The 13,940-nt window shown below is 43.9% G+C and overlaps 1 protein-coding gene across 6 annotated transcripts in view; it reads left to right on the forward strand.

Moving 5' to 3' along the window:
* Positions 1 to 13,940, forward strand: part of HYDIN (HYDIN axonemal central pair apparatus protein) — a 335,558-nt gene that overhangs the window by 179,929 nt on the left and 141,689 nt on the right. For all 6 annotated transcript variants that reach the window (XR_011537986.1, XM_070612302.1, XM_070612303.1 and 3 more), the window contains exon 23: positions 4,548 to 4,861. Coding sequence is in view for 5 of the 6 variants with exons in the window: in XM_070612302.1 (XP_070468403.1) it covers positions 4,548 to 4,861 (314 nt within the window). In the remaining variant the exon portion in view is untranslated. The remainder of the gene's footprint in view (positions 1 to 4,547; positions 4,862 to 13,940) is intronic.

The raw sequence follows: 13,940 nt of genomic DNA on the forward strand, positions 1-13,940 counted from the left end.
GAAGTGGTATGAAGGAGGAAGGGAGGACAGGCAGCAATCGCGAGATCTCAGAAGAAGGAGCCGGTGACTTAAGATTTGCTGTGAGCCATACTCAGGGAGATGGGTCTTGGGGGGAAATAGGCCAGAGCCACTTGGTGAGAGGGTGTTGCAGACAGTACCCAACTGGAGGCTGTAAACTGCACTGCCGCCTTCCCCTGCGCCTCCCCACCCATTTTTTTAGTGGGTCTCATTCAAGCGTGAGCTGGGAAAAACCAGCCAAGATCTTTGAAGAGAGAAATAAAAGAGGGCAATGATCATAAGCAAGAGGCAGATGAAAACCTGCTGCAAGGGAACCCACGCCAGGAAGAAGACCACAAGCACAAGCAGGTAGTTCTCCACAGTCTCAAAGAAGTTACAGATGATGTGACCTGACTTTAAAAAGATGAGCTACCAGCGTTCAAAGGGGGATGAAGAGTGAACTCACTGAGCAGAGGGAAACAAATGGATGAGAACATGAGAATTCAGACGTGAGCAGCTTTCTCAGCTGGGGGTGGATTAGACCCACTCTCGTCCCTCCTTGAAACCTTAATAAGATAAAAGTAGAAATGTTCAAAACGAAAGAAGCCCAGAGCAATAAAATAAAGGGAGAAGAGAATGGGTATAAGCCAAATCATGAGAGATTTAAACAAATTCTAGAAGATAGAATGAGGATGGAGTAGGTTGACAAAAAGGCACAAAACCTGCAGCCTAGAAAATTCTCCAGTGAGGCTGCAAATATGTGGGAGTCATTCAGCCCAAGTAGCCTGGACTCAGAGGCAACAAGTGTGAGAGAGCGCTGAAAATAGAGAGATTCCGTGTGCACAGGACAGCTGTCTCACCCAACCCCACACGAAAAACACGGGCAGCTGGCTTTTGTCCCACTTTTAAAGATAAGTGATCTTCCCCAGAGAAGTTAATCAAAACATTTAGGGAAATTTAATGTTTCTAGCATGAGTGTCAACACCCAGAATACTCTCTGGTATCTGGGGTGTGTCCACCACCTGACCATGCCCTCTCTGCCCAAGGAAAGTGTTCTGTAGACAAGCCCTACCACACAAATTGAGATATGGGGGCCTCTGGACTGTGGGGATACCAGTGAGTGAGGAACTACTGTTTCTTGTAATAACTCTTGTAGTACAGTTTGATCTTTTATGTTATTTTCATGTATAACTTTAATAAAAGCATACATATAGTTTAAAAAATAAAGAGCTTCTACAAATCAACAAGAAAAATACCAACAACCCAATAGAAAAATAGGCAAAAGAAATGAACAGAGACTTCACAGAAAGAAAAATAAAATGGCTCTTAAATAAATAAAAATATGCTCAAGTATAATCATATTAAAAGAAATGCAAATTAAAATTACTGTGAAACACATTTTTTTTTCTATCAAATTAGCAAAGAGCAAAAATTGGATAGTGTTCTGTGCTAGGGAGGGCATGTGGAAACAGACACTCCCTACGGTGTCAGGGAAGTATACACTGGCAGGCAACATGGCAAGAGCTATCAAAATTTTAAATGCCCATGTCCTTTGACCTAGTTATTCCACTCCTAGGAATTTATCTTGTAGACATAGACACAATATACAAGATGACGTATATACAGGATATTCATTGCAACATTGATTATAGAAGCAAAAGACTGGGAGCCAATATCCATCAGTAGGATATTGGTTAAATAAATGATGGCAGAATTTTATGGTGGAAGAAAATGCAGCTATTAAAAAGAATGAGGCAGCTCTAAAGGCAATGACGGGTCATCTTCCAGTGAAAAAAGCAAAATGCAGAGCAAGAGTGCATAAGATGCTATTAAATGTGTAAAAATTAAAGGAATACATATATGAATGTGATTTCATATCCATATAATATCTCCACAAGGATAGACAAGACACTTGTAATCTTGGTACGTCAGGGGAAGGCAATAGTTGGCTTGGGTAAGAGGTGGGGAGATGGGCACAAAGGTCACATGCTTTTCATTATCTTATCTATTTAAATGTAGAAATTAAACATATTTTTAAAGATTTAAAAAAAATAAGTCCACATCTTGTCCTGGGACCAATGATATAGAATATTCAACAGGCAGACATATCTTAGTGAAGTTATTGGTCTTATTGATAACCAAAGAATTCTATGACATCTAAACAGAGAAGAAGAGACCCATCAAGGGAAGATTCTGGACTAACCTTGAACTTCTCCACAGTGACACTCAATGCCAGAGGACAACAGAGCAATGGCTACAGAGTTTTGAGGGAAAGAAAGGGTGACCCACAAATTTTATAACCAGCCAAATTGTCCTTTGAGTCTAAAGGTATCAGGCAGACACTCTCAGAATTCGAGGAATCAATGAATACAGCACTCATGCACCCTTGTTGAAAAACCAGTTTGCCAATGAAATACAACCATTCACAAGAAGAACCACATAAGGCATTCAGGAATGAAAAAACCTGTTTGGAAAAGACTGTTAGTAAACACTGAGTCCATTTAACTATAGAACTGAGCCTAAACAACTTTGACGGTTATGATTTCAGAACAGAATGTTTTAAACCTCAGCTGTTTAAAATAAGTGCTATAGTCAATAAAAACTTGGAGGTGTGGGGGAAGCATAGGTGCTATTCCATTGCCTTTTACAGCTGAGTGTCAGTAAGATATTGTCTAAAGTTGAAACTGCTTAATATTGAACCGTCCTTTCTCTTGATTATAAGGGGATAATAGTAATAATTGGTATCTGTAGACCATACACTGTGTGCCAGGCACTGCTCTGAACATATCACCTAGATATTAATTCATTTCATCCTCTTAAAAAGAGATCGGTGCTATTAGTGTCCCTGTTGAAACTGAAGGCTAAGAAGGCCAAGCAATAAGTTCCTAGAGCTAGTAACTGGCAGAGCAAGGATTTGAACCCAAGCAGTCTGGCTGCAGAGTCCATGATCTTGGGATTAATATATTTTGTATAAGAAAATTTTTTCAGGTTTTTTCTTTTTAGAAAAAAATCAAACATGATTTTTTTTTTTTTTTTTTGGTGAGGAAGATGGGCTCTCAGCTAACATCTGTTGCCAATTATCCTCTTTTTGCTTGAAGAAGATTATCCCTGAGCTAACATCTGTGCCAATCTTCCTCTAGTTGAAACACGATTTTTTAAATAAATTAACCTAATTCCGTTTTTGTAAAATTTTATTTATCCATCCTTCATCCCTGGACTAATGTTTACCAAATGTGAACTCTGAAAAATAGTATACAGTGAAATTTTGGATGAGTTTCTAATTTCTTCTCTGTGCTTTTGTATATAATGTAAAATGTTGTGGACATGTATCATTTCTACAGAACAACAAAGTCGTTCCCCTGGGGAAAAAATGTTTAATTCAATCTTCAAAGATATCGAAACAACAAGCATTGTGATACCAAGTGTGGCAGATGCCCTAGAAGAATGGGTTCTAAATTGTGCCCAGCCACCTGTGCCAAGTGGCCAGCTAGGCTTTCAGATGGGATCAGCCAACTCAAGAGCCATTACCCTCTCTGACTCTTGAATCAGGTGGCTGGGCTTTATCAGCTGAAACCATTTAATCGCGTCACTGAAGATCACAGTTGAATACCTGACCCTTAAAACTCAGCGGAGAGGGAATCTGTAAACAGATGCATTCCTGTGTGCATTCCTCCCAACTGCCGCGGACACTTTCTGCAAAACCAGGAGGCGGCCTTCAAGCCGATTAAATGTGAGAATTGAGCAATTCCTAAAAAAGCCAACACGTAGCCAGGCTTTCTATGGGAAGGTGTTACTGCAGCCTTGGCATCAAGGAACACTTGGGGATTTGAATCAAAGCAAGAAAAGAACAAACAAAATCTACCAAGCAAACTCTGTACAGCTCTGAGTGTCATTTGAAGTTGAATGGGAAACAGTGGAAAGTGGAAAACTCTGTGCTTACGAGTTAGAATCGCAGACATTAGAAAAGAAATTAAATGACCTAATCCGTCCCTTTCTGGGTCACCCTCTTCAGAGCCCCTCCTCCAGGGCTTTGGAAAGCCTTTTTAAACATTTCTTAAGCAAAGAACTTTTCCCACTTGTCTGGGAAGAGCATTTTTCAATCTAATTTATTTTTGGTTAAGGATGTTTTATAATAGTTACTCATTGTAGATTTTCCCTTTTACAACTCCTTAGTCCTCATAACCTCACAATGCTTATCAAAATCTTTTCCCAAATAATTCCTCTCCAGATTTTCTTTGCTTTCATTTTCAACTAATAAAATATGTGTGTGCATATATATTTAAATATCTACAGATATTGATAAATATGGATAGATACACATATTGATATAGATGTACTAGCTGTTTAATTATGTATGCGTGTGAATACGTAATTATGGATAAAGTGCAGGTAGGTATGTATTTCCCACTAATCTGTATGTATGTATGGGTGTATCTGTATGTGTGTATGTACATAAATACATATAAATAACTTTAGTTGTCTTGTTTCCTGTATCAGGTTGGAAATGCATAATACAAAGGCTGGTTAATTCCCCATCATCTTGTTTGCAGCCTATTAAACTGGAGATCGGTGGAGAAAAAAACCTGCTGGTCAAGTTTGACCCTTCCTATAGAAATGATTTAAACAACTGGGTGGCAGAAGAAATTCTAGCAATCAAGTACGTGGAGCACCCTCAGGTGGACAGCCTGAACCTGCGTGGAGAAGTCCATTATCCCAACCTCAGCTTTGAGACCATGGAGCTGGATTTCGGCTGTATCCTGAACGATACGGAGGTGATCCGATACGTTACAATGACCAACTGCAGCCCCTTGGTCGTGAAGTTCCGCTGGTTCTTCCTGGTGGACGATGAGGAAAATCAGATAAGGTACCAGCAGCAGAGGGCTCTGGCAGCCCCGCAGAGCTCCTGTCTGCTGTTCACTTTTTTCTCCTTCAGGCTTTACACTGGGCTTCCTGTATCCGTATATTCGTTTTTCATGAATACTTTCGGTTCTGACAACTAATTATTAACAGAAGTAACAAGGAGCCTAAAATCATGGTCCATCCTAGATTTTCAAACCAGAAAAGCAGATAAAATATCTTTATAAACCCCAATCCCTAAGCCTGCTTTAATTTGAATCTAGTGGTTGGATCATTAGAAATTTGTCACTAGTGGCTGGTCCCCTGGCCGAGTGGTTAAGTTTGTGTGCTCCCCTTTGGTGGCCCAGGTTTTTACAGGTTTGGATCCTGGAGGTGGACATGGCACCACTCATCAGGCCATGCTGCGGCTGCGTCCCACACAGCACAACCATAGGCACTCGCAGCTAGAATATGCAACTATGTACTGGGGGCTTTGAGGAGAAGAAGAAAAAAAGAAGAAGATTGGCAACAGATGTTAGCTCAGGTGCCAATCTTGGGGGAAAAAAACAAAAAATGCCTTTAAAAAAAAAGAAATTTGTGGGGCCAGCCCTGTGGCCAAGTGGTTAAGTTTGCACACTCTGCTGCGGTGGCCCAGGGTTTCGCTGGTTCGGATCCTGGGAGCAAACATGGCACCACTCATCAGGCCATGCTGAGGCAGTGTCCCACGTGCCACAACTAGAGGGACCCACAACTAAAATACACAACTATATATACTGGGGGGATTTGGGGAGAAAAAGCAGAAAGAAAAAAAAGAAGATTGGCAACAGTTGTTAGCTCAGGTGCCAATCTTTAAAAAAAAAAAATTTTTTTTAAAGAAATTTGTCACTAAAAAATAAAGTCTTTGTAGAGTTTTCTTAATAAGCATTTCAAACCCAAAGCATGAATTGCATAGGACAGTACATTGAGCATGTGTGGCCCTGAGCTCCATGTTGCCTGTTCTGCGTGTTGCATTCTGGCCCGTATATGCGTGTGTACAGACGCATGTATAGACACATGTACACAATAGTGGGAGGAGGTGAAGGCTGAAACAGAAAAGCTGTGTTCACAATATTTGTGTTTTGAGGTGCCTCTCCTATTCAATTAAATTTAAATTCAATTAGAAGCTAAATCTGAACTTAATTTGGAAAACACTCCTTTAAAAAAATAAACAGCCTGTTTTAGTCAGGCCTCGGAAACATTTTCATCTGGGTCCAAATCCTCATTGGTGACCAGGGTGAATGGGCTTCTGTGGATTTCCTTATCGGAGGTGTTGACAGCTCAGTTTTTAGCACCTAAATGTTGAGTGGCCATGCTTACCTGAGGAAGCCTCAGGTTGTTTCCTTCGCTTGTCAGCGCCTCCTGTACATGATCCTCATCTCATACATGACAGTCACCCTTTCCTTTCCCACGCTTGTTACCATGGTAACCACGGCTTGCTCTGGATGTCTTCCATAGACATCTAAGGATGGCCCTGCGTAGCACTGAAGCTGGGCCTGGGCTGAGCGAGGCAGCTTGCTCATTAGGTGCCCAGGACTGTTTAGGTTTGGGTGAAATTCTGAAGATGGTGAACATTTAAAATAATTATGGAAAAATCAGCCAAGCTGACCTAATGAGCTTTGAATACGAGATTCTGTGAATTTATTCTGATGTAACTCAGCTAAATGAGTTTGTCCATCTGGGAGCAAGGGACATACTTTATTTATTTATTATTTCTGACAGGCCATTTCCATAATTAAAATATTGACATTTTGAAAATGTACTTAGCCCAAACTAGAAATGATACACTTAATTTTTCATTGGTTTAAGCATTTATTTAACCATTTATTTCCCTTTCTTCAATATCTTCCTATATCTTGATACCGAGCCTCTGCTTATAATTCATTCCTTCCTTCATTCATTCATTCAGAAAACATTCAGTAAGTGACTCTTATGCACCAGATAATGTGTGAGGCATCAGATACAGAAGTGAAATGAGACCTGGTTCTTGGCCTGAGGCTACTGGGGAAGCAGATGTGTAAACCACAGTAGACACATGATAATACCAGGCCCTGAGGAAAGATAGAGCGGAGTGATGGCTCAGAGGAGTCAGAGAAGGCTACACTGGGTAGCGCAGGTCACTGTTCCAGATGGGGAAGCTGGGAAACATTCTAAGTGACAGGAATAGCATGTGTGTATTAGTTAGGATTCATGGATTCTGTTGCAAGTGACAGGAAACCTGACCCTAAGCAGAAAGGAAAAGGAGAGCACACTTACTGGTTCCCACAGTTCAAGAGTCCAAATCCATTCCAGCTTCTGGCCTGGCTTAAAGCAGGAACTCAAACAATGTCACCGGAGCCTGAGTCTGTCTCTCAGCTCTGCTCTTCCACATGTTAGCCGAGTTCCGAGATCAGCATTTTTCCCACAGTCCCCAAATGGCTGCCAGCACTCCTGGGGCCACGTCCTTGCAGATTCTGAGCCACTGGAAAGAAATATGTGCCTTTGTCCCAGAACTTCCATGAGATTGACTCTGATCGGACCAGCTTAATCACGCTTCCTGTCCCCTCCTCCAACCAGTCACTGTCAGGGGAGGGCAAAGCACTGATCAGTGTTGGCCTGGCCACGTGCCCAGCCCGAAGGGCTGCAATGGTGACCTCGGAACCACAGGGACTGAAGGAGGTGAGAGGGGGCAGAACTCCAGACAAAAACTGACGTATGAAAGATGAATTCTGGAGAGACGAATGACATGCACCTACCTGTGTCGACAGAGGGTATGTCAGGGTGGCTACCGTGCTGACTTCACTGGTAGGGGAGAAGTCAGGGGAGACGAGAGTGGGGAGGTGGACTGGCAGTAATGTGTGAGAGGCCTGGTATTCTATAATAAGGAAGTCACGATTTGTAATGAAGAGAGTGACAGGTTTTATCAGAAAGATAAATCTTAGCAGTGTTCAGCATGTTTGCCCAATCCCTCCTTCCCGAAACACGTTCCTTTCTTGGCTTGAATAACACCATACTCCCCTGCTTTTCCTCTTATCCCCTCGACTGACTACTCCTTCTCGCCTCTCAGCCAGCAGCAACTCCACTGGAGCAGAAGGAGCTCAGCAGGGTTCCCTCCTAGGCCCTCTGCTGTCCCTGGCAATTGCACCCACCCCACAGCTTCAGTTAGCCCGTTGCTGAGGCTTCCAACTCTGTCTCTCCACCTAGGCCCTTCTGCTGAGTCCCAAGTGCGTCGCCTTCTTGAAGTCTCCTCTTGGATGTCTCCCAGGTGACTCATGTCCAACATGCCCCACACTAAACTCAGACTCTACCCTGTCCCCCTGCCCCACCCGGCCTTTCCTGCCCAGTAAATGACATCACTGTCCTGGATGATGTCCACATTCATTCCTCCTCCTAACCCCCACCCCCCCATCTAATCCATCACCAAGTTCTACTCACTCCACCTTCTAGAAACCTGTCATTCCCATTGCCACTGTTGTTACCCTGGTTCAAGTCACCATCGCTTCTTGCCTGGACCACTGCGACAGCCCCTAACTGGGCTCTCTGCTTCCACTCATGTGCCACAAGTCCATCATCCACCCATCAGCCAAGTGACGAGCATGGCACTGCCCCCGTTTTCCACTTTTAATGACACCCGTGCTTCTTAGGATAAAATGCAAAAGACTTCCTGTGTTCTGTAAGGCCGGGCAGGCCCCCGTCCCGGCGTTCCCTGCAGTTTCTTCTCACTTCCCTGTCCTTTCACCCCTCGGGCCTTCTTTCTGTTTACCGACCACGTAGGCCTCTTTCCTGTCCCGCACTGTTCCTGTCGAACTGCGCTCTCTCTGCTCGAGCTCGCCCCAAGCCTCGCCTAGAGCCCTGCTCCCTCGTCAAGCCTCAGCTGAAGTGTCCTTCCCCAGGGACGCCTTCTCCGCGACCCTTCCCTAGGTGACAGCCCCTGCCATCGGCACTGGTAGCCCATCTCCTTGGGGACTCCTCGCACCTGCAATTATGGCTCAGCGTCCAGCTTCCCAGCTGGCTCTGAATCCCCCTGAGGCCAGGGAGCACGTGTGTCCTGTTGCCTCTGCATGCCAGCACCCGGCACGGTCCTTGCCCAGAGTCAGTCCTTCAGGGCATTTGTTAATCAATCAACTGCTCCCCCTGCTTCCACTACTGTTCGTACTGAGATGAGAATCATGTCATAACTGGTTTAAGATTCTTTTCTGTCGGCTTCCTGGCACCTGCCAAATGGAAAGATTCAAGACGTAAATGTCACCTTGAATAGCAAAAAAAAAAAAAAAACGTCCCTCACCCTCCAGGTAGGCTGTCTCTGTGCGGGCCATCTGAGAAACACAAGCCACTCATTGGCTAAAGGTCACTTTTATCAGGTAGAGCAACACTCACCTTTCTCTTCCAATTAGAACAACTCTAAGCCTTACAGTTAGTAAAAAAAAAAAAAAAAAAAAATGCATAAAGGAAGGTTTTCCTTTTCTTTTATTAGGCAGAGGATGAGGACGCCTAGACTACTGTCAACGTTCCTGCCTGTCACGGCACACATACATCTACTGTGTATGTGTGTACATGTGCGTGTGCGTGTGCATGTGTGTGATTTTGTAGGCAATTCTGACTCATACATTTAAAGCATCTCTCTTGTTGAGCATATTTTTTTTTCCCAAGTTTGCCCTCATGTCACATGTAAGAACAAAGAAAGAAGTGACATGGACAAATGGACAAGCATGCTAAATAAGCACACTGCCAGTCATCGGCTCAGGGACATGCGCATCCATGTGAGTTCCCGTGTATGACAGGGCTTGAGACTGACTTTGGTGGGTGACAGTCTGTGCTGCTCATGCATACACATGCAATGAGGGAGCCAGGATGAAATATGCAGGCTGAGTATATGTGCCCGGATAGCCAGCGCCGCAGGGGTGTGCCTTTTATTGGGCTTGTCTCTTCGGCCTGACTGCTCGGCTGGATGAGAACATGATGCTTCATGGCATCTGTGTGAAAGAGGAGCCTGGGGAAGCCCCTGCTTGAAGCAGCCTTTACTTCTAAGAGGCCAGAGAGAGCCAAGGGGACCCTGGCTCCGCTGGCGTCTCTGCCCAGGCTCAGAGCCGCAAAGCTGAGGCAATGCTAGAACTTAGAACACATGGGCTGAGCGGTCTCCAAGGACAGCTTTGCCTTTTCATTTCCAAATCAGATTATAAATAAATTAAATACAAGGTCCCAAGGGAGCCCGCCCCTGCAGGAAAGGGACATGTGTTGTTCTCACGTTGAGTTTTCTGTGGTGGGCGTCTGTTGTCCAATATTGTGATTGGAAGAGGAGGGTGGAAGGTCTGGAGGAGGGCTGGAGGGAGTCTTCTGGATGCTTCCATCTTTCTCTTCATCATCCCTCAATTTCTGTTGCCTCGAAAGTGGAACTTTTCTAAGACATGATATATTAGCGGTAGTTGAGGTCTTGGGCTGTGGAATCAGACATGGCTGGTCAGAGTCCAGGTTCTGTCCTCCTGGCCATGTGACCTGTGCCCTGCCTTATTCACCTGTAAAGGGATAATGGAGAATCCTAGAGGAGTTGTTGTGAGAACTAAATGAGATATGTCTATAAGATGCATATGTCCTCAAGATATGAAAGAAAATCTGAAATTGGTGGCTGTTTTGGGGTTCTCGCAGGGTCCCTTCCTCTCCTTCATTCCTTCATGTAAGTGCTACTAAGTGAAGCTCTCCCAGCATCCTCAAGTGTTAGAGCTATGGAGTCCTTAGACATCAAGATGATGGGTGCAGATCCCTTTTCCTTCTGATAAAGGGGAGAAAATCCTTTTCCTGTACCAGGTCACATTCATCAAGGCTGAAGCCAGGCATTAGCGGGTCACAGCCCGTGTGTGATCAGGAGGGCCATGCCCTCAGTGCCCCCCTGGCCTTCCATGCCGCTCCTCCCTGCAGCGGGGTATGCCCAGATCCATGATCAAGGGCAGGCCCTTGCTTTGCCCAAAGGCCTAACCAAGAAGATTAAAATGTAGGGGGACACATAGATTTTTATTTTTCTTTCAAAATAAAAATAGCTGTATTGAATCCAATGGGGTGAGCACTGGGTATCCTTATCCTCCAGTGTCCCCAGCCTCTCAGTGTGCTGGCCAAGAGCCTGGCCTCTAAGGCAGTCTCGAGCTCAGCCACCTGCCCCGTGTGGCCTTGGCGGGTGGCTGAGCATCCCTGAGCCTTGGCTTCCTCGTCTGAAATGAGGGGGATGATAATGGCACCTCCCACATTCGGACGTGGTGAGGACAGGATCAGCCCCTACCTGCAGAGCTCTTGGAACTGTGCCTGTCACATAATACGTGCTCAGTAAATGCCAGCTGTCACAGCCATTCCTTTATGGAGGAAATTGAGTGGATTGGCACCCCTCCGATGCTAACACCAGGCCGTGTTTGGGAAGCAGTATCCCAGAGGCAGCTTTGAGACTTTTCTCCTGAAATCAGTCTGAAGCCACTTCAGGACACGGGGAGGCCTCACAGGGTCTGAGGGCTGCAGGTGTCTCTCGCTGGCCTAAGCTTTTGTCCCTTCCATAAATATCCCTCTCTCTTCCCCACAGGCCCTGCACCTCTCTGAACCCTTTAAGCTTGGGCACTCGTGTTTTTTCTTTTCCACCTCCCAGAGCAGCCTGGATAAGAGAAGAGGGCAAGCATGGAGCCCCAGGGCTAGAGGGAAAGCAGCTCTGATGGGGGACCAAAAGGGGTCCAAAAGAGGGAACAGAAGTGGCCCCCACTGGCCTCGGGCAACGTGCCACATCAAGCTCTTCTGTCCCTCCCACCCCCTTTCTTCCCTGACTCTCCCCCTCCTGTGTCTGAGCCAGAATGACAATTTCACAGCCCAAAGAATGAACCCAGGGCAAATGGGGGCTTCCCGCTCCCCCGTACGCTGGCAGGAAGTAGACAGCATGCCCAAAGGATTAATCTAGGTGAGATTAAGAATGGGGTGAGAGCCCTAACCGGAACCTCTGTGGCCTCCCTCACCCGCTCAGGGTGTTACGTGATGCTCTTCTGAGTCGTGTGTGGCTGAGAGTTGAGGGGCAGTTGACCTAAGAGTATTCCCTTAGCAGCCGGGCAGAGGTACTGGGCGTTATGACTTCAACACGTGTATTTTAAGGGGGACCAAGTCAGCCCATAACAGTCTTCAATAAAAAACTCAGTAAAGATATGAGTAAACACTTGAAGAGTGAAAAGGCCATGGTAGCAGAAGCCCGAGAGGCAGGGAGAGAGGTAGCAATATGACAGGACGAGGACAATATGACAGGACAATTCCGCAGGGCTGGGCCGGGTAGGGCCTTCTAGGCCATGCTGAGGAGTTTGATTTTTTTCCACACGTAGTGAAAAGTCATGGGAGGGTTTTAAGTAAGGGAGTAACATAAGCTACCACAAAGCAGAGTGGGCAGAAACAACAATCCTTAGACTAACAGGAACTGCAAGAGGTCGCTATCAACAGACCCACGACAGGAGCAGACTCATTAAAGGAACTTCTACTGGACGTGCTCGAGGAAGGAAGAAAATTATCCTAGACATAACGTCTGAGATGCAGGAAGGATTTCTGAGCCCAGAAAATGGTACATTACAGGTAAATTTAAACTACCGTTAACTACATAAAATAATAACAATAATGTGTCATCTGTGGGATTAAGATAATATCAATATAGGACTAAAATACCATTCAGGACAGAAGGGGAGAAATTAGAGTTAAAGATTTTAAAGTCTTTGAGTTGTTCAAGAAGAGGGAATAGGTAAATCTTAGACACTGATAAGATTAATTAAAGAAAATAAATATGTAACTAGAAGAGGAAAAAAATTAAATGAAGGGGAAGAATATGATCAATCCAAAATAAATCAAAAAGTGGGGGAAGGGGTTACGTGGAAAAGATACAGAGAAAGAACTAAATAAATAAAAAGTACAGAATAAGGTGATAAAGTAAATCCAAATATACTGGTAATTGAAATCAATGTAAATAAAACTAGCTAAGAAAAAGATTGTACTTCTGAATTTTACTCAGAATTATGCTATTTTTAAAAGACACACCTAAAAAATAAGGACGCAGTAATGTAAAAAGATGGGGAAAGATATAATAGACAAATTCTAAGGGAGCTCTGGGGAAGCTAGGAAATATCAGATAGAATAGACTTAAAAACAAAAAAGGTACTACATCATTTAAAAAGTTCAGTTCACAAGAAAGATATAATAATTCCAAACTTCATGCATCTAAAAACATAGCTTCAAAATACGTAGAGCAAATACAACACTACAAGTAGAAATAGACAAATCTATCTTTAACAACACTCTCTCAAGCAGACGAAAAAATCAGCAAGATTATATTGCTTGTACTGCCCAGTACAGTAGCCACAAACCTCGTGTAGCTATTTAAATTTAAATTTTTTGACATTAAAAATGCAGTTTCTTAGTCACACTAGCCACATTTCAAGTGCTTGATAACCACATGTTGCTAGTGTCTATTGTATTCAACAGTACAGATATAGAACATTTTCATTAATGCAGAAAGTTCTGTTGGACAGCACTGCTACAGACAATTTGCACACAACAGGCTTGATATAAATGGTATATGTGGAACATTCCTCTAAGAAAAAAAATCTCCCAGCCCTATAAAATATTTATGAAAAATTACCATACATTAAGGCTTAAAACAAATCTGTTGTTAGAAATCAATAAAAAATACATATTTAAAAGCAAATAAGTAAACAAAAACATAGGCTTGGATGCTTTAAAATACACTTCTGGGGCCAGCCCCATGGCCAAGTGGTTAAGTTCGTGCACTCTGCTTCGGCAGCCCAGAGTTTGCCAATTTGGATCCTGGGCGTGGACCTATGCACCACTCATCAGGCCATGCTGTGATGGCATCCCACATAGAAGAACTAGAATGACGTACAACTAGGGTATACAACTATGTTCTGGGGCTTTGGGGAGAAGAAAAAAAGAGGAAGATCGGCAGTAGATGTTAGCTCAGGGCCAATCTTCCTCACCAAAAAAAGTATACTTTAAAATAAAGAAATTTAAAATACACTTCTGAATAACCTGTGGGTGGAAAAAATTACAATGAAAATTAGAAAATACTTAGATTGAAT

This window comes from Equus przewalskii, chromosome 3 (genome assembly GCF_037783145.1).
Source record: "Equus przewalskii isolate Varuska chromosome 3, EquPr2, whole genome shotgun sequence".
Lineage (NCBI taxonomy): Eukaryota > Metazoa > Chordata > Mammalia > Perissodactyla > Equidae > Equus > Equus przewalskii.